At 40.0% G+C, this 21,527-nt stretch overlaps 1 protein-coding gene across 3 annotated transcripts; it reads right to left on the bottom strand.

The window, feature by feature from the left end:
* Window positions 1-7,185: 7,185 nt before the first annotated feature.
* On the bottom strand, window positions 7,186-21,465 carry LOC104442524 (MAG2-interacting protein 2). 3 transcript variants are annotated; one of them, XM_039311488.1, is made up of 12 exons: window positions 21,283-21,465; window positions 21,124-21,166; window positions 20,760-20,933; window positions 19,974-20,175; window positions 19,681-19,901; window positions 18,244-19,204; window positions 16,166-17,103; window positions 13,333-13,409; window positions 12,320-12,679; window positions 10,503-11,739; window positions 10,129-10,394; window positions 7,186-10,027 (listed from the first exon to the last, which is right to left on the bottom strand). In XM_039311488.1, the coding sequence occupies exons 1-12, from the start codon at window positions 21,364-21,366 to the stop codon at window positions 7,418-7,420; spliced, it is 7,173 nt and encodes a 2,390-aa protein (XP_039167422.1). In that variant the 5' UTR covers window positions 21,367-21,465; the 3' UTR covers window positions 7,186-7,417. The 3 variants fall into 3 exon arrangements, with proteins under 3 accessions (XP_039167422.1, XP_039167423.1, XP_039167424.1); XM_039311489.1 differs by lacking the exons at window positions 21,124-21,166; window positions 21,283-21,465 and having other exon boundaries at window positions 19,974-20,171; window positions 20,760-20,884; XM_039311490.1 differs by lacking the exons at window positions 21,124-21,166; window positions 21,283-21,465 and having other exon boundaries at window positions 19,681-19,887; window positions 19,974-20,171; window positions 20,760-20,884.
* Between the last annotated feature and the right edge of the window lie 62 nt (window positions 21,466-21,527).

The following is a 21,527-nucleotide window of genomic DNA, read 5'->3' as shown; positions in this document are numbered from 1 at the left end:
GGCACGCCGTAAATGGATAAAAAGGATTTTCGCAAATGACATTTCAATTGTGATCGGAACTTTATTTCTGAAGTATGAGATATATTATAGCTTCTACACATCGGTTGTCAAGATGTGTGTTTGGGAAAAATTAAGATATTATTCGTAAATGATGGTTTGCTACAAGTATTTCGGCAGCCCTATAATTTCTATGAAATTGAATTTAAAATATAAAAGAAGGATCTAGACCAAGTCAAGGAGGAGAAGGTCGAAGTTCCCCTCTCCACGCTAGCTCAAGAGGATTAGGTAGTCAGACGTCGTCCGAAATACCGGAGATGCCCCTCGTCACTTCACTTTAAAACCTATCTAGAAAAAAATATTGTTTTTCCGTTTTCTTGTCCTTAAGACAAAGAAGCAAATTTTATGTTTGCACGCAAAAGCAATTATGCAGTTCATCATCACTCATGCCACAGGCCAAACAAATTTTGCCCAAGTCATCGAGCCAAAAAGCTGGCAATTTAATGTAAACTCCGTCTATCTCCACGTATGATGAATGATATGAAAAATACTTTCTTAAAAATGATTAACTAGAATAATTAGTTAACGAAAAATATTTTCATTGTTGACAATAATATATATCTAAACATTTTCATAAACGATGAAAATATCTTTCATTGATGTATTTTCGTAATCGATATAAATGATTATTTTTAAGTAAACATTTTTCAAATCATTCATTTTCCGTACAATAGATGCACTATAAATTATATTTATTTTTCTCAATAAAATGCAATTTTTACAGTTCAAACTCTTTATTTAATTAAATTAGCCAATTTAGTTGGGCTCATTTTCCTTAGAAAAGTTCGAGCTATTAAGTTTTGAGCTAATAAGATATTCATTCCCCATTAATTTATTTAACGCAGCATAGCTTATGTTAGCGATACACGCATACCCAGCTCACAAATAAAACATATAATATGGGGCCACAATCCATTTTCAAAAGATGGATGGGAGAAAGAAAGTAATGGTATCTTCATCTTGAAAAGGTCAGACCTAGGAAATCGCCATTTCTTGTTTGACAAGCTTCGATTTTGGTTCACCTTGACCGGGCCCAACAAGCTTTGAAAAAATACCAAAAACTCTACGAAGACTGGCGTACGTTGAGTCAAGACTCGAACCATTTCTACACATACTTCTATATATCTTCTGTATATCTATGATCTTGATTTAAAACAATATGCAAATGCCTTTATAGAAACATTGGAGCGTCATAAGAGTGGGCGGTCCCACAAATCAAAGAGGATTGCGTGATCTTTAAGATTACAAATGGGTTACAGTATTTGATTCACGCGTTTCCCCTAATTTGTTATTAGATTTAAGATATTCTAGTTTATCAATATATTTTTATTAATTTGTTATTAGATTTCAGATTTTTTGGTTTATCAATATCTTTTCAATTTTGTTATTAGATTTCAGTTATTTGATTATTTTCTAGATGGTGACCTTCTTATAAATAGGCGCCTAAGATATTGTAATTCGCACTTCTTTATTCAAAATAAACACTATCTTTTGGAATTTTTTCCAAGCATAACTTCCTCTGTGTCATTTGGTATCAAAGCAAGTTTCTCCTGTGACGATAGCTAATAATGTTAATGACAATCTCCTCATAGCTAAAGGCCGTAAAAACAAGCCTATTACACGGGATGAGTTCAACCAATTTGTGGAGCAACTTGAACGGAGGTTTCAAGAATTACTTGTCGCCAACTTGTCGCCATCTGGCGTTTGTCTACTAACCCCATACCTGGTAATCTTCTGGCTGAACATGCTCAGATAGCTCGAGACTCGAAAGTAGCTATGGAACATGGGGCAAATCCCCAACAAAGGCGACAAGCCTATGTCGAGGACTTTGAAGGAGAAGAAGAGTTCCTAGATCGGCCTGTTTGTGGAGGCCACGGGAACTGGGGATATCGACGAGACCCCGAGTAATATCAACTTAAGGTTGACCTTCCGACCTTTAATGGCAATTTGAATATTGAAGACTTTTTGGATTGGCTTTGGGAAGTTGAGAAATTCTTCGATGCCATGGAGATTGGAGAGGATCGCCAATTAAAATTGGTGGCATACAAATTGAAAGGCGGCGCCTCAACGTGGTGAGAGCAAACACAACTGACCCGACGTCGACAAGGAAAAGCTCCCATCCGAACATGGAATCGGATGAAGGAAATGTTGAATGTTCGATTCCTCCCAACCGATTATGAACAATTATTATTTCAACAATTTCATAATTGTAGGCAACTAAGCCGATCAGTCCAAGCTTACACGAAGGAGTTTCTCCGACTTTCCGCTCGTAACAACTTGGTTGAGTAGGAGGCACAACAGACCGCCAAGTACATTAATGATTTGTGACTTAATATTCAAGACTGTGTTTTACTACATCCTTTGTTCTTCGTTGAAGATGCTCAAGAGATGGCTTGAAAGGTTGAAATACAATTAGAGAGAACTAGCCCTATTAATTAGGCTAACAATTATTCTGCTCGAGGATCATTTGGAAAGGGGAGACAACTAGATGTTTCAGAATCCTCAAACCAGCAAACCAACACTATGAACCAAACTTCGGGAAGTATTACTAGGGTGCGCAAGGAACCAGTCATTGCAAACAACCGTAATACCAATCAGAATGCCTAGAAACCATACGCTAAGCCACCACCAATCAAATGCTACAAGTGTAACAAATTGGGACATCGTTCGAGTGATTGTCCACGGCGGAAGATGGCCAATGTTGTCGAGTACAACGATGACATATACAAAGATGACTGGATTGATGAGGAAGAAGTGGAGGATGAGGAGGGCGAGCATGTCAATTGCGTTGTTAGGAGACTATTGCTCGCTCCACGAAGAGAAGACACGCAGCAGAATAGTCTTTTTCGTGCCCATTGTACTGTCAACAGCAAAGTTTGCGATGTCATTATTGACAGCGGAAGTTGTAAGAACATAGTGTCCAAGGCTTTGGTGGACCATCTACAACTAAAGAAAGAGTTACATCCCTCCCCTTATACAATTGGGTGGATTCGTAAAGGGGCCAAACTCAAGGTGACACAAGTATGTCATTTACCTATTTCAATTGGAAAATCCTATAAGGACACCATAATTTGTGATGTAGTGGAGATGGATGCATGCCATGTCCTACCGGGATGACCATGGCAATACGATGTTGATATCACTCATAGGGCTCGAGAGAACACATATTTTTTTGTGTGGAAAAAGACGAAGATTATTTTGAAGCTAATGAGTAACACTCCCCAAGCCCCAAAGAAGCAAAGTGCAAGGATTATGCTAAAAGTCCGTAAACGTGAGGGCATGTATATGATTGTGAAGAAATGCAATCAAGAAGCCATTATTCCCATTCCGGCGGCTCTTCAGCCCTAATTGAGGGCATTCAGCAATGTTATTCCGGAGAATCTACCTATTGGATTCCACCCTTGAGGGATATCCAACATGAGATTGATTTTCTTCTAGGAGTGAGCCTCCCTAATTTGCCACACTACCGGATGAATCTGAAGGAGAACCAAATTTTGCAAGATCAAATAGGAGAACTTCTTCAAAAATGCTTCTTGCGCAAAAGCATGAGCCCTTGTGCAGTACCTGCACTCCAAGAGGGATGTGGCTTTAGTGAACAAGGCATGTGACATGTTGGTGGATGAGCTGAGAGTTCCTCACTTTTGGTACCAATTGCCTAACAAGGGTCTAGTGCGTAATGAGTATGGAAGATGGGTCAAGCCTAGAAGAGACCCCGAAGACATACTTTCTCCAATTGGAGCACAGAAGCACAACCTTACCACTGAGGAGGCCCAAGAAGGCCATGAAGGGCTTGTACACTTGTAAATTCTTCAAATGAAATAGAGAGTCTTTTGAGGGAAGTTTTGTATTCGTTCATTACAACATCACATCATCAAGAAATCACTCTCTTTTAGATGCTAGTTCAGAAATACTAATATTTGACTCTTAACATTGGAGGCAGAATCAAGCATATCATTAGATCAAAAACTAGGTTGAAAGTCAAATTGAGTAAATTAAAAGTCGTCATGTGGTTGGCCTGATAACTAACCAGTTCAGTAATACTAAGGAGTAATGACTCTCATGGGGTGCACACTGAAAACACAGTGACAATAGTAGGTATACTAGTACTATTATGAAAAATTGGTGTACGAAATAAAATGACGGTCTTTGGTCTAGCATTAGCTATGAACCACTTATCTAAAAGTCTACTTATTGTCCATCACGCTATTTAGTGTATCATTTTAAGAATTCTTTTTTCCCCTTAAAGTCCCGTGTCAGATCGAAGAAACATTGTTGAATGATTCAAAAGTAACCACCTATTCCAAATGGTCATCACTTTATGTGGTAATCAAAGTCTCCATTTGCGCCTTGGCTTACGTGAAATGGGCCAAGATGTTAAAGATGGTACTATGTAGGTGCCCTCTAGTAGATTTACGTTGTGGACGGATTGTGCCCATGTCAGCTTCAATGAAAGCAATGAGTTTTCAATTGGGCAAAGAAACTCGGGTAGCAGCCTCTAAAAGGAGGGGTAGGAATGTATGGGACGACTAGGGGAAGTTTCACTTGACAATACAAGCCAGCACTGATGAGAACATTAGCTTAAGTGATGAATGTGACATCAAATAGGTAAGACCTTGTTGAGTACTTCATTACTAAGCACCCCTCACCCTCACCGAATGTCCACCACCCTGTGTAGTCACTACTAGAATATCCTTTTGAGGGTTTGACATACGTGGAGCGGGTCAAGTCGTAATTATTTTACTATACCTAGTATGTTATACTACAACCACAAGGACAATTGTTTGTCCCCATATGAACTGCAATTAATTAAACTGGACTTAAAGGCTGAGTCACTTTTGCTGCTGAGCCCTGCTTTCGTTTTAGGAGTCTTTCCTGCAAGAGCACCATCCCATGCTTGACTGGGGCATCTCAGCGAGTTGAAGCTTTGTTTTTGCCTTCGCTTTCTCGATCTCTTTATGCTTGCTTGGCTTTGAACTCATTGTGATCGCAGCAACGTCCTCTTCGACCTTATTAAGCTTGCCCAGCTAGAATTCTGGATGATGAGTGCCTGGCCAATTAATGTAAACCACAGCTTTTTGCACCAAATTTTAACTTGGTGTCATGTTCGAACAATTATAAAGCCTTGGTGGCACATAATTAATGGAGCCATGCGAACCATTGGACCACATTTAGCAAATTTACGACATTCAATTCGATTGAAGAAAAGAGAAGTGGCATAATATTTGTTGAGATTGTTTTATGGTACATAAGTTCGAGAATTAGCAAATTTTAAAGAAAACTTATATACTACTAGAATTTGAACATTCAAGAATAAATATAAAACTTTGCATTGTTAACCATAAAAATTTGGATAAGAATGCACCTACATTTCTAAATCTTCTCACAAAAGAGCAATCAAAACTTAAAGCTCTCAAAAAGTGTAATTAAGTTATAAAGTTACAGTAAAATGAAGCTTATGTCCACTTCTTGTTATCCTGGTGAGAAGAAGCCTTACCTAAATCTAGGGAAAAGTACAAAAAAAGTCCTAAACCTTTTGTCTTTATGCTGATTTAGTCCTAAACATTTTTCTTTTTTTGCCGATTTAGTCCTAAATATTTTTTACGTTATGCAATTCAGTCATTTCCGGTCAATTTTGGCCGGATTTGGCTGACTGGATGCTGGCTGACTGACATGGCTTGATCGGCGCTAACGTTGACAACTTTTAATAATATTTTAATATTTTTTATTCTTTTTATTTTTTTATTTTTTATTTTTCTATTTTTCCTCCAACCAGTTGCCGGAGCAACTGGCTAGAGGCAAGACTGGCGAGGTCAAGTGGCCGCGAGGGCGGCCTCACGTTGGATGGCGAAGCTCACCCTTCTTGGATCGACGAGGGTCAAGCCTCACCCATGGCCAGCGAGAACAAGCCTTGCCGGCAAGAATGCTGCGCCGAGCTGGCGGGGCTCGCCCTCGCCGGCCATGGGCAAGGCTCGCCCTCATCACCTAGCGCAAGACTGCCCTCGCAGCCATTGGCGAGGTAGTCGGCGAGGTCGACCTTGACCTCATCGATCGTTGCCTCTAGCCAGTCGCCGAGGTCTAGCGACCAGCTGGAGGAAGAAGTGGAGAAGAAAAAAAGAAAAAAAATATTAAAATATTATTAAATGTTGTCCACGTCAGCACTGATCTAGCCATGTTAGCCGGCCGGTATCCAGTCAGCAAAATCCAGCCAAAATTGGCCGGAAATGACTAAATTGGCATAATGTAAAAATGTTTAGGACTAAATTGGCATAAAAAAGATTTAGGACTAAATTGTTCCAAAGACAAGGTTTATGACTTTTTTGGCACTTTTCCCCCTAAATCTAGGTCCACTAGTTCATTAATCATTTGAGTCCCACAAATGGGTCCTCTGTGAGATCATAAGATCAGTGACTGTCATTAACCCGATCCAGGTACCTAGATCCAAACAAGTATCTCCCGATGAAAGATTACTCTTATATTGATTCCCATAGGTACTAGAAGTACTACTTTTTGGCTAAAGTTTCTAGCAATATCTTGAATTATGGTTCCTTATGTAGCGTTTGATTTCTTCATCCATAATGCAAAGGACACTGAATTGCATACCTTATTTATATGAGAAATTGCGTTATTCAGCGAGACCTAAATTCATGTTACGAACCCTTTATATGCGATTAGCTTGTAACCATTCTAGATTGACTTAGTCTCACCATGCGATCGAACTCTCGTGGTAAAATGTGAAAAACGCGGCTCTTGACGATTATCCCCTCTAGAAAGGATTGATGCAGTTAGACCAGTGGACTCCAAGAGAAGACTAACAACCATTTATCTTTTGGGGTTTCTGCTTTTTATCCCCCTGTTTAAAGTAGGTACCAGCTTTGATACGGTTTGATGCTTAACTCAGGCTATTCTTTGTTATTTTGCCCCTACAAGATAGAAAGCAAAAACAAGCTCGTTGCAGTGGCGTTTGTATTGCTGATCTTATTGGATATTAAGAGCTGTATCCAGTAAAAGGTAGATTGAAGCTCTCCCATGGAGAACTGAAATGATCCAAATCCAAGTACCCTTGAGAAATGAGGTTGGATACTAACCCGACGTTCAACACGCATTCATCAGAGACTGGCTAGACCAAGATGAGAAATCGTGCAAGTGCACTCATACTTCATGTCAGACAGTATCTTATCATTTTCATTGTGCATATCCCATGCATCTGTTTTCTATGAAACCCCTCTTTTAACAGAGAAAACTAACTGAGGGGTCAAGAAAAAGTACAAAAATTTGGGTCGAGGAGAGGCATGTGGAAAGAACTTCACTCTGGAACTCTACAACAAACCTAAACATAAAAGGCCACCTAGATGGTCTTCTATCATCTTGCAGACAGCAAAGATAATGCAGAAGGGATCAGATCAACCAACCTACCCAACAAACTTGAAACAGCATGTTTCAGTACTAGACCAGGGAACATTGTCTCAAGATCAAGGTCTTCGCGATGCAGTTCGTTCAGCTGACCTTCAAGAAATCTCCAAAGACCAGCCTCTGCAATATTGATGAGACTAAGAGATGCATTAGTGTGCATGTATTTGGTGATAATAAATCCAGCAAGCATCTTCTGATCTGCCTTTACAAGTTCACATATAAAGACAGGGAAGAGGATTCTTTCGAAAACAATTAAGGATGGCCTCTCATCTTCATTTGAATTTGTTTCTTTACGTGCAAGCCTCAACAAACATGCTTCTTGGCACTGACGTGAGAAGTATCCAACCAAATAGCAGATATAAGAGAAAGAATTGTCATATAAGGACCCGGAAATTATCTTAGAGATGACCCCTGAATAGAGCACGAGAATCAGGACATCAAGATCCGTGCCTACTCTGTCTGTCATGCCTCCTTGCTTCAGCTTTTCTTCAACTGCTTTCAGACAATTCAATTGCAAATCTCCATAAGGAAGCAACATCATCACCTTGAAAGCCCATAGAAAGTCCCTTCCCAGCACCATCTCACACAAGCTCCGAGCATTATCTTCATCGACTAATATGCCATTTGGTTTTGACAGAGACAGATCCAAGTATTGTAGAACGTCCCCATAAAGGGACAGGGCTACATGTCTTTGGATTAGCTCAGACCAGCAATCGTGCAAGGGATGGAAAGAGAAAGAACTTCCTTTGCTTTCTGTGTTAAGTGGCTCTACTTCCTGAAAGCTTTCCCAGCCTTCATTCCAATCGTCATTGTCCCAGTCATTTCCTGTATCAGTCACTTCTATGGAATTCTTGTCATCTTTTCCAACCACAAAAAGCCCTTCCCACTCTCCCAAAACAGTGACCAGAGCTTTAAGATGGGAGTCTGTATCAGCTGCTCCACATAATTTTGAGAAGCAAGAAACCGCTGTGCCAATGTCCAAGAGATCGTCTGGAGTTATCTCTAGGCTGGGGCAGACAGGTGCCATTATCTGTGATGATCTAAGGGCAACCAAAGTGCTCGTAAACCTATTTGAAGAATCAGAATAATCAGAAACCCCTCGACTTGGGCTAGTTACTCTCCTTTCACCTGTATCATGCAACTCATCCCATCCCTCCCATGGTAAAACGTTTAACTGTTGCTCCGTAAAGGCACTCCTAATAGGTCTACCAATGATTGACTGCATAAGTTCAAGAGCATAAACTCGAACACGGCCAGGTAACTGCAAATCATTTGAGTAATTAGCCATTCTTTCCCAAACCACATGTCTGACCCTTTTCTGGTTCTCCATATCACCTTCCAGCTTACTCAAAGACGACAACAAATTGCACAAATTCTGATATTTGGGGACTTCACTAGCTAGGCCTTTTAGAATTGGTTCCAATATACTTAAATATAAAGCGGGAAGACCTTGCATTTCTTGCTCAGCTTCCAGACTAGATGAGCACTGCGATACTGCTTCAGAAAATACTTCTGAAATCACTCCAAACCCACAACCCGAAAAAATCATAGCTCGGCAAAAAATTGATGATTCAGCAGCAACACCCCCCATAAAATCAGAGTTGATGCAACCAAGGATAGTACCCCATCCCTGACTTGGGGAAACACTATCCTCAATCACTAGCCTTGTAAAACTTTTAAGACACTTCATGAAACATGTTGGGTTGAACCTAAGAATCTCTCTTGATCTCATGAGGCATAAAACCTCCTCTATATCTTCAGTCAATCTGATAAAGAAGTTCATGAGGAGGATTAGACATTCTTGCGAAGCTGACGTATCCAGTAAACTTCCAGGAGTTACAATATTAGGTACAAGGATGATAAAGAACTGCTTCATTATATCATAAATATCAGAATCTGTCAAGAGCTTTATGTACTTTCTGCACATCTCATATTTGTGCTCAACCTGACCAATAAATCCCTGATATGTTTCAGGTATTTCGACAGTGAAATTAGTTCTCTCATTACCCACCAATGGCTTCAACAAGATGAGGATGTAATGTCTGTAGACGTCCTGCCATGATATAAGTCCCTCAGGTGGGATGCCAGCATACAAAGTGACAAGAGCTCGTACCATGTTAGCTAAGGCTTCCACACTATGTTCATCTATGTTCCGATAGACTTCATCCCGGAAACACTCTAAATTCAACCCACCTAATCTGACAATGTTTTTGAAGTTCAGATCTTTCACAAAAGAAACATTTCTGCATTCTTCCTCAATTACCTTGTAGAACCTTGCCAACCCAGAGGAAGCTATGATTGCTTGATCTGGGTGGATCAGTGGCAATGACTCTTTCTTTTCGTCCAACTGCATGCAGCAGTCTGAGATCAGACTATATAGGTAAGCAAGCCGGTGTTTTTTGTGCCCATCAATAGCAGGATAGGCCATCATTAAAATAGTTTCAACAGTTTTCTGACCATAGCTAACAATTTCTCCCCTAACTCCAGCTATCTCAGCTGTGATGTCTTCATTGGTCCATATGTCAGAAACAAGAACAGAACTAAGGAACCTTAAAAGCACCTGCGGGGGGAAAAAAGAAAAGAAAATCGAGAAACAAATATCAGTCCCTGACAAAAACATGCATCTCATCATCTCTAATAATATGAATGAGCTCTGACTACCTCAGACCGATTCAAGCTATATGTGTTTGCTAATTTCAACAAGTCCTTCAAGATGTGCTTCCTCTCCATTTTCACACTTTCAATCAAGTTAAAAACAACACTTTCAATGTAGTCAGTATCACCAGACAAAAACCGTGCAGTATCAACACCAGGAATAATCTGTTCCAGCACTCTAGAATGATCGGCTACATGCTTTCTTTCTTCCAATTTCAGTTTCCATTCCCTCCAGAATGTTGACTGTACATTTCCAAATTTTTCCATTTCATCTGCAAAGAAGTCAACGATAACATTAGTGTGTGAAACAAGGAAAGAGAACACAGTATTCTACGCATATTTTCTGCATACTGATCTTATGAAGATATAAAGTCAATTACCTGAGCTAACTGGCATGTGCTTCTCCTTGAAAAACCTCAGTAGCAGCTCCCTCCTCCGATTGAAATCCTCACACTCCACTCCAGAGTTGTGCAATAAACCATATTTCATCCCCACATTCATAATGCTACATATTTCTTGGTAATTCCGCCTTCTTCTCAGCTCTTCCTCAATAACTTCTACACCATTAAAGGCATCCACAAGGTTCAAAAGGACTGAGCATCCCAAGATATCTTCCCACTCAGTGGCCTGAGATTCTATGACTGACTTTGCAAGAGAGACGATCAGATCATCTCTGGGAGCAAAACCATTTTTTGTTAGCCATGACAGTATGGTGACCACAGCATATGCTCTAACATTTACATAATTTTCTCCAAATATTAAACCAGAATTCAATTTTTTAGTGGATCCCACTGTCCTACTTAATTGAATCAACCAGGGAAGTTCTGAAGCAGCAAAAGATGATACCCTCTCATTCTCCAGAAGAAGAGAGTCCCACATACTCCCAGTCTCAAGGGGCAAGTCTCTAGCAATGCTAAGAACTATATTTTCAGTAGTACTACGATGACCTACTTGATCATCTGTTGTACTTCCATTAATAGGAACTACGCCAGCAGTCGAACTAGAAGCTTCTTCTGTCTGTTCTACTGAGTCTGAGTTTACCAGGGCACTTTTAACTGAAAAATTAGGACCAGTCCCTGTCAAAGTCATCAAGGTTTGACACTGGCCTTGCATATCTAGGTCTTTCCATGCATGGAGCAGCTCACCAATTGACTCCTCATCACAGTTGCTTAGAGCGAAACCTAACAGCAATTTTCGGGAATTAACATCCATGTTTTCAAGGCCAGGACCTCTAGCTATAGCAGCAGATAGATCCCATACGAGACCATGTCCTTTCTTAACCAAAATAAGGCATAGATCAAATGCCAATTGCAGATCACCAGCAACTGCAGCTTCTCTAGCAATAGCTTCCTCAACAGCTGATATGTCATCCTTAGACCTTAGTCCAAGAAGCTTGGAAACCTCAATTATTTCATCTACATCCAGATAGGCTCCAGGCTGACTTGTTATCACCATTTTAATAATCTCCATCGGATCTTTTATTTGCCTGAATTGCAAAGGTAGAAGAGACACACCAAACCTTGGAAGCTTGATTGTAAGGGCATCGATTATATCATTCTCTGCTTTAACTGCGCTGCTGCCAGGAAACAGATTCAAACATTCCTTGGCCTTCCAGATCTAAGAATATTTTCACAAAATAATAATTTAGATGGGATAGAATATAGACATGTAGCAAAAATTGCCTTAGAACATCTACACGGCATGAGCTCTCCATTTCACTCTTAAATGTTGGGTCCAAAAATAGAAAAGTAATTGAGAATCAATCCTCACTGAGGTATAAGATGTCCTAAAAACTTGCAAACAAGAGGCTCATTTGCATATGTTTGCCCAAGGAACATAAAATAATAGACATGGATGCATATCCATGACTTTGTCTTGTTGCGAAATTCATCACATGCAGATGAAAAGTGGAAACATAATCATATAGAATAAATGAAATGGCAAGTTTTTCTGGAGGTTAGACCATCGCAAGGGCATACAGTGCACAGCAAATTCCTCCGTTGCATGTATGCCAACCTCCCAAATTCATCTTAAGGTACAATGTTTGTTGCTAACCAAGGAAAAAAAAACAGTAGGTTGTTTGAAAAATTGCCTTCATTTTTCTCAAAAGTTAACCAGTAACTGAAAAGTTATAACAAACAAGTCAACCAAAATAGCCTCATTGACTTTTCCATAAATAATTGAACTACGTGCTTACTTCTGAGGAAGCAAGAGTGGATGCAGAGAAAAAATACTCTCTGGCTGCTTGAATGACGAGGTTCTCGGCTTTTTCTGGTGCCAATGCAACTGTACTTGTACCCTTCAAGTAATTTCTAGCAAGAGAGAACTTGCCAGCCTTCAGCAGTCCTTTGCAAAATTCAATCAACATATACTCTGCATCAAGAAAAGTAAATGCCTTCTCACGCAATGATTGCATATCACGCCACATACTTGCCCAATCATTATCTGATTGGCCAGCTTGGCGGCGAACAAATTTGGACAGTATGAGGCGGAATATCTGCTTCACAACTTTCTCATCTGAATGTGCCTCCAGAAAAAAGCTTATCGGCTTTGGAACCTGATGACAATAACTATAACATCAACATATGCTACCGAGGCTTCGACTGTTTTATTTTGTCAGGATTATCCATCATCATGACAAAATTTATGCTTAAAAAGAAAAAGGACACTCATTTAGACTTGCATATAAGATAGAGAAAATGAACAATTTTGGTCATATAGGCCTAAAAGTTTTAGAATGATGCACACATTACTAAGATTTCCTCTTTGATGAGAAAACCACAACATTAACTAACAGTAGGGCTATATTTTCCTCTGACCATGCCTCTCATTGATGGATTACAAGTTATATATATTATCCACATGCAAACTCACTCAAGTGTAAATATGAGTGGAGTGCATATTTGTAACCACCATTGGTGCAATTTTTCTCTAATTAGGGATGAAGAAACACATGGCCCTAAAATTTGTCTATACAGGCAGTAAAAATTGAGATGTTCATCAACAATTTCATAATGAGCTCATTACTCAAGGACGAAAGATGTATATGCTGCATGGAGTAAACCCAAATGTCTAAACACAACTAGAATAAACCCATCATGCAAGTTACCCTCCAAAGAACTTTCCAGATAATCTCAGCACAATAGAATGATCAATAAAAACCTAAGAGCCATAAGGCTAATGCATTGGTAAAGACTGAGGTACACAAACCTGGTAAAATGCCAATATTCTCCCCGCTTCTATGTGGGCTTCTGCCAGCTTGAGTCTTCCCTCAAGATCAGCATTACCTATTTCATTAACCTAAAATCAGTTTATTATGGATATTAGAAGGCCTGCTATGACCTTACTACCCTACATTAGTAAGAGCAAGCAAATCCGGCTACTCAAAATGCACACTCATCAGTACGATATACCAACAGCCTAGTCCGATGTCAAGAACATAGTTATAAGAATGAGTCATTTTACCACCATTTTAATCTGCATTCACTGAATATTAGTCATCGACCCTAAAAGCTTTACAATATGAGAACCATTACTGCATGGAAAAATTTGACAAATATTTTCTTTAGTTCACAGTGGGTCCTTGGGGTGAATAGCTCCGCTCTGCATCAGTCACACATCCCAACAACAGGCAAAGACCAAGATTTTACCATCAGCTAGAAAGTTATGGTACCTTTGCAAGCAATTGGCTACTCAAAATGCGCATTCGTCGATCCAATATACCAACAGCCAGGTCCAATGTCAAGAATCTATAAAAATTTGGCCGCTTTACCCCAATATTAATCCGCACTGAATTTTAGTTGTCAACCCTAAAGCTATACAATATGTAAGTCGACTGAATAAAATTAAAAATAAATAAATAAAATTCTTTACTTCACAGCGGATCCCTGGGCTGAGGCCTCTGCTCACCTAATCAATTGCCCATCCCAACAATATGCAAAGACCATGATTTTACCATCAGCTAGAAGGTTATAGTACCTTTGCAAGCAAATTCAGCTACTCATGCATCATGAGTACTATATACCTACAGCCTGGTCCAATGTCAAGAATATAGCTATAAGAATGAGCCGCTTTACCACCAAATCAATCCACATTCCTAGAATACTAGTCATCCACCCTAAAGCCATACACTATGAAAGTCAACTGAGTAAAATTTGACAGATGCTTTTTTTACTTCATGGTGGGTCCTTAGGGGCAGAGGCCTCCACTCACCTCATCAATCACACATCCCAACAATAGGCATAGACCAAGATTTTACCATCAGCTAGAAGTACCTTTGTTAGCCCTGGCCTAAGGTCCACATTTATCATTTATCTTTCTATATGTCTTCTAGGCTATTCTAGTTGACAGCAAAAGCACTGGCATAAGGCCTAATGAGCCATTCTCATTCATAAAACAAGTGTTTCCCATGGGCTCTGTTAATCTTAAGTTCTAGTGCTGACGCATCCAAGCTTCAAGATCTGGCTTGCGCTTTGAGCACAAAGGAACTAGCTACATCAAATGAGATATTCCAGCCTCTGATTGTTAAACTTGCAGATCCCATCAACCAAGCACAGGATGGATGGTGCATGAATCCATTTCGCCGGGAAGATGGCAAGGATGAGAGGAGGAGGAGGAGGGAAGGGGGGGCGGGGCGTGGTGTGGTGTGGTGGGGGTGTTAGATAATTATGGGATATCCGCTAGCTAAATGCCTGAAGATCCTTGTACAAAAGGGCCAGAGATATTTTACAAATACATGAAGTGATTAGTATAAGTATTCATCAAATTCACATACAGAGAGATAATTTTGTTATCCACCACTACCATGAATAAAAATTCTATCTAATCTTATTCTATGCTTCATATAATTTTTGTCAAAACAAAGGAAAATCAGAATAATGCATGGAATAAAAGGGAGGATTGCAATACTTTCACAAACAACAGTAAATTCCATAAACAATTAGATCAATCCTGCTGGTTTATATATTTTGTTGGTCCATCACAACGAACAATAAAACCCTCCAGAGAAGCTTTGTTTGCTCTGTACATCTTGTCTTATATATCCAACTAAGAAAAATAATAGTTAAGATATATGTAATATGTGAAATATCTCTAATTGGTTTGAGTGAAAAAAAGGCTGGTTAAAAATTTATTCAGAACATCCGATAACACAAAGATATGAAGAACATGAACTCCTAACTTTTCTAAACGAGTCTCAGGGTGAGCTCGCCTCTGCAGTTAAAAAAAAGCTTGCCACTAAATTTAAGTTCAAGTATCTAGCTCATAAAAGCCCGCAATATAATCCCACTAGCCTACTGCAAACCCCAATGAAACCAGTTGAGCAATCATAATAACATCAGCTTATTCTGTGTTTCCACTAACCAATAACAAAATCCAGAAAACATCATCCTAAAAACAGAAAATTGTAAGTACAACAGGTGATGTTACATGCATTATTCAAAATACACAGTTTGATAGATTAATTTACTCAAACAGAACAAAGTTATTATTCTAAAATTGAATTGGCTACATTTAGCTCTACGTAATTTACTCATGTCATTGCAACATCATTGTGACAGCCCAAGGAAGGGGAGGGGTCCTCTCTAGTCCCACATCGCTTAGGGGGGGAGTCCTAGGCTAGTTTATAAGGCTTGGGGTCCCTGAGAGGACCCCTCCCCTTCCTTGGGCTGTCACAATCATAATTCAGTTTAGATCTACCATATCCCTCTAAGTTTTAGATATCATACTCCATGGGAGTCTAAATCTACAGAAGCCCCATTACAACATGTTGTACTGCATCTCAAGCGGTTTCCAAAGCTGTTAGTCACATCCTTCTTGTTCCCCTCAAAAAGGTAACAAGCACAAAGAACCAAAAAGGAGATTATATGCCACCCCCAACCACCCCCATCCCTTCTCTTTTTTCCATTAGCTCATCTACCAGTTAGTAACATTCATTTATTGGGATGTTACGAATACCTTTTACGGGGAGACAAACTCACCTAGCCATTAGAATGATCAACTTTTGTTTCTCACAAATCATCTATATGAAAAGACAAAAACTCACCTTGCAACTGTGGAAGCTTTGACAATATGGTAGCCATGTTACTCCACTGATCGGTACTAGAGCATCGATATATGCATTGCAGAGCGCTATCCACAGCTTCAACCTCATCCTTGAAAAAGCAATTATGTCCAAAATCTCTGCATCCTTCATCAATGACCACCAAGCAAAGATCTAACTTATTTTCCAAAGCTATCTCCCTTAGCCATCTAACCAAAAATGACTCAACCTTATCTTCAGAAAACAAAGCTGCTCCATGTAACCTATTTTGCAAAAAGGGCATCGCTTTGTTGTGTAACCTCTCAATCACAGTTTCCACCTTGACCCCTCTGAGCATCATTTTGAACTTCTCATAATCAGACAAGTCCTCCCATGCAACAAGACTCAGACTAAGATTCAAGTCACCATCATCTGTGTAAATGAGCTGATTCAAGTATGAAATATCCTCATAAAAGTGCTGCAATGCATTGATGCCTATGCTCCGACCAATATCAACTAAGCAGAGGCAGCTGTCAAGCTGCCCACTGAAACTATCAATATCTATAGCCCTCTTCTTATACCAGCTTAAGATTTCATCAGCTGGCAGCCAACCATATGCTAGGCATTGCTTGACAATATGTTCAGTTTTAAACTTGACAGCAGTCTCATCATCCATTGGCAATTTCTGAATGAAATTTACCATCTTCTCACATTCAACCCAATCTTCTTCCCTCAAAACAATATTAGCAGGAGGCCGACTCCCTGGAAGAAGCTGCTTATATGTCTGCACTGGAACAGTTTCAGGAATTGCAGATAGAATTTCCAACATGAAAGGAATTAAAGAATAAGGATGACGCTTGAACAATAGGTTGAGGGCACCGATTTTCCCACTTTCAGCTAGTTTAACAGCTGCATCATTCAGAGGCATGTCACGGAATTTAACATACTCCTGCACAGAAAACCTGCGGAAGACTATGTCATTGGAAGTCAGTAGAAACCATCAGAAAAATGGTCTAAATAGTATTGTGTTATAAAGATGATAACTACATGATAGTAGCCACCAGATACAGGCATCCAAACAAAATTCCAGTCACAAAATAAAGTTTTTAGTGAATGGGGAACTTCTAAGTTTGTATCACAACCACACGAAAGAAGGAGAGCATCCCACATATTGGATAATTCCCACTTAGTGGGATCAGCAAAATGTACCCTATCATGCATGTGCTAGGGTTCATACAGAAGACAGGCCCACATGCATGTGACTGTGGTTTGTAAAGAGCAAATAGGTACAAGATCTCAATTAAAGCTGACACATCTACAATCTAAAGAATTTTTTCTTATTCTAGCAATCAATACAACTGGAATAGAAATAACAGTCCATGAAACAGTGCTGTATGACTCAAAACATTTGAATAGACAACCAAGCAAAAAAAATCCTGGATCTTCCAACATAAACACACAATAACTAGATAATGCCTTCACTGGGGGCTAAAAGGATAAGTAGAAATTCCTGGCTAGGCCTCCATCATCTATCTACAATAACCACACTAGAGTTACTGTTTCCAAATAGATAACTCTGTGTTAGGTAGGCACTGATAAAAGCCAAACACATGAGCCCCTGAAGTGTGAGGGACACATGTCTTCATGTTCACATTTTTTTCTGGTGGGAGAAAATTGAAATTTTTGAACCACTAGAATAAGAAAAATTTGGCACCACAGCATGAAATGCAACATCAAACATACTCATTCAAATTCCTAACTCCAGCTCTTACATACAGAGGAAGTGCCAGCTAAAGCATGCTCAGACAAAAGGACTCCACACTTGCTTCCCAAAATAGCCAAGATCTAAGGAGTGGTAGACATATATATCCATAAGATAGGGCTCCCACTTTTGACAGTAACAATACTCTTGACCATGCAATGCATACTGGCGTCATAACATTTGAAAGCTCAAGTCGCTCTAACAGTCACATTTCCCTTGAATTGTTAATATTGTAGCATAAAATAAACAGAATACTTCATGGGAGAAAAAGGAGGTCATAGGCTACATAATCCCTACTTCTTACATAAAGCAACTTTAGGCTTTTAAAAGAACATGTTACCTGCCCATGTTGATCCCCATAAATGTCTCCAACCTGTCCATGTATTGCAATAACTGAAGTCTGGTCATACGGCGATCCCAAATGGCACGATTTCCATCCTCTGACTTTGAGAAAACATATTGGTCAGTGAGGCGCAGACCGTGCTCGATCAAGGCCTTCGCAGCATCTTCTGTTGAACCAACTTTCTCAACACATTGAGATAGTACAAAGTCTTCATCTGTGATCATAATCAAGAAATTTTGTATTGCATGCTTTCCTTGGTCAGAGTGCAACCACTGTGACTTCATAACCTCATCCCTATCCAACCCATGATGATGTGCAAACTCCATGGCAGCCTCATACTTCTTATTGAAAATTAAGATTCTATACATCTCCTGGATAGATTTCTCTGAAAATGATATCAAGCTCCATTGGAGCCTAGATGGATCGAATTGATCAAAATTACATTCAGTAATCTGTTCTACGATGTATGAGCCATTTTTCTCCCTATTAATAGCTGAATTGTCAGATGGTGTCATCTCTATAAGAAATAAATGTCCTTCAACCTCCTGCACTCTTTGTAAGACTGAGATACTATATGCAGGATCACTATCCTTTACTCTTAAACCATTTTTCACATCAATCATAGTGGTCACTCCACCCCTTTTTGCAAGAGTAAGAACGTGATCAGACCACCAAGTAAAATCCAGTATACCACTGAGGAGTTCCTGTACTTCACTTCTTCCGCCTAGTGAGCTATTCACCAAAGAAAGCCCTTGAGTATCCCGCCTAAAAATGTGCATCTCTCCTGTCACATCCAAAGCAGCAGCTAATGTGCCTCGCGGTGAAATCAACACCTTTGGATATGATTGGTGACATTGGTAACCTTTTGGTAATAAATAGACACCCTTAAACTCAGTAGAGTATAGATGTTCCAGATCCGATGTGGCATTTCTATGCCAGAAAGAGAGCAAATAGCTACCTGCAATTTTAGTGTTTCCGAGTTACTAAAGAGACTTCGCATGATACAATCAGATTGCACTCTAAAGCAAGCTGTCTGGGAGTGACTGGTAATCTGCTCCATGATTCAGAGTTCCACAACTTCATTAAGCAAGGAGAAAGCTATACTTTGAACCCAAACCTTATTTTAAATATTTTTAAGTGCTGATCTATACCTCTATTGAGACCTACCAACCATTCTAGTGAAAAAGTCAAGACAAGAGTCAGGTTTGCAGGGTTTAAGACCACCATCATTGGCATGAAATGCAAAAGCATTTGCAGTTGTCAGAACAGATGGCTGATCCTGATTTATAAATCATGCCTTTCCTTCTTGGATACAGATGTAGAGGAAAAGTTACAGCCTTCTCTTTTGGATTTTAGGTGTGAATAACATGTCCAAAAAAATATCAAGTATGACTAGTAGATATTGAACAAAAATAATGGTCGTAGAAATTATACCAGAGTTACCCTTGGACAGAGACAAGCCCCCAACATCTCTACCCACCACAGCGAGCAAAAAAAGTTTAGGATGGTAGTCGAGACAGATGATATCATGCAATTGCCCCTTTAGTGTTGAACTATTATTTGAGTATTGTGTGGAAGAAACAGAGGCAGTTGAATCTTGACAAATCTCAATATGCTGAAGGGAACCATCACATGTAACAACTGTAAAGCCGCACCTGGAAAAATTATCTGTTAAACCTGTGATGTCAAACTTCAGTAGAGCTGTTGAACAACAAGGAAGTACTTACAAGGAAGATTTCTGCATATCATGATCGTCGGGCGCAATCAAGCTAATTATTGGTAGAGGGACTCTCAGGTTTCTTCTCATAATTCTCCCTATCTCATCACCGTTTGATTTGATAAAGTATAGTGTCTCAGAGTCATCAGCAACTCCAAGAACATCATGATAATCTGACCAGGCTCCAGCAGTAAAGGTACAGAAGCTTCTGTCTGATGCATGGAGCAGAAGTTAGGGAAAAAGGTTTTTCATTCATTACATTGCTAAAGTACTGGTCAAGCTTCAAACCAACTCAATAATCATGTTAAATTGGCTGTATAGTAGGAAGACAGACTGTATAATTTTGCTGATCAGGCGCTTGAGCAACAAAACCACATTAAAATAGCCACGGAAAAGATTTATTAGGAACATAAAGACTGGCCCTATCAAGTAAAATCTAATCAAGCCCAGAAAAAACATCATCTACTGCCAATAGTAAACCAGTTTCATCAAGAAATAACAAATCTTAGAGGATGTCCTGCTTCATAATGTTGAGTTCATAAGATGTGGTTTATTCCCTCTTCTTGATGAGACAGAATTTAGCGGATGTGACATGGAAAATGCTGCATTAACAAGCATTGGTCCTTCTATCTGTGCTCTGTCCACACAACATTCTATAAACCCTTTTCTGATCTTCGTCAATTCACATGACAGAATAACCTGCCCTCCAAATCAAGAACTTTTGACACAAGACAAAGCATGTCTCCTAAACATCATAATCCCCCAACAAATGTTTTTTCAATGGGAGGCATCTTACTGATAAAGATTCCGCAAGGTTCCCGATAATCATCCTTCCTGCGCAGGATGGTTATGCGGTTCCCGACGGCCACCGCCACGTGCTCCCCACTCGGCGAGACGAACAGCGAAATCAGCCTCTTCGGCTTCCTCGGCTCCCTGTACTCGTTCCATCTCTGTTTCAGTCGGCTCACGCCTTCACGGACACGTAAAAACAGGAACACCCATTAAACCCTTTGCAAAATCCCAAACAGAGCCAACCCATTTAACTCGAAAAGCATTGCAATGCATCAAAGAAATCTCGCCACACAACCATCATCGCTCACTCTCACGACAGCTAACGAAAGCGACCGAATCGGGCTTCCGGACGGAAAACGAAGACGTACCCGAGATTAAGGAGAGCAAGCTCCCGCCCGGGGCCTCGGCCACCTGGAAATTCAGAAGCAAACGAGGAAGAAGAAGAAGAGGAAGAAGATCAGGAACCCGGAAAAAGAAAGGCGTAGAATTCGCGAGAAATAGGGGATGCGAGGATCAGCGAATGGGACCTGCTGAGGAGGGTAATTGGAAACGCAAGGCCCCGATGCGTGGCGGCGAATCTCGTAGAGCGCCGGCCCTTCGTCGTCGGCCATGGTCGGCTCGCCTCCTCGTACCTCGAATTTGCAGAACGAAGAGGAAGACGATGATGCCCCCAAGAGAAGCAAGGGGTGCGATCTGATTCCGGGTTGCGACCTCCTCTGGTGGGTTTGAACTGAGCCGGACCGGTCTAGAGATCTTCTTTTTTTCTTTTTCT

Source organism: Eucalyptus grandis, chromosome 4 (assembly GCF_016545825.1).
Source record: "Eucalyptus grandis isolate ANBG69807.140 chromosome 4, ASM1654582v1, whole genome shotgun sequence".
Taxonomy (NCBI): Eukaryota; Viridiplantae; Streptophyta; class Magnoliopsida; order Myrtales; family Myrtaceae; genus Eucalyptus; species Eucalyptus grandis.
The sequence above is the reverse complement of the archived record's forward strand: the minus strand, read 5'-3'. Positions and strand labels throughout refer to the sequence as shown.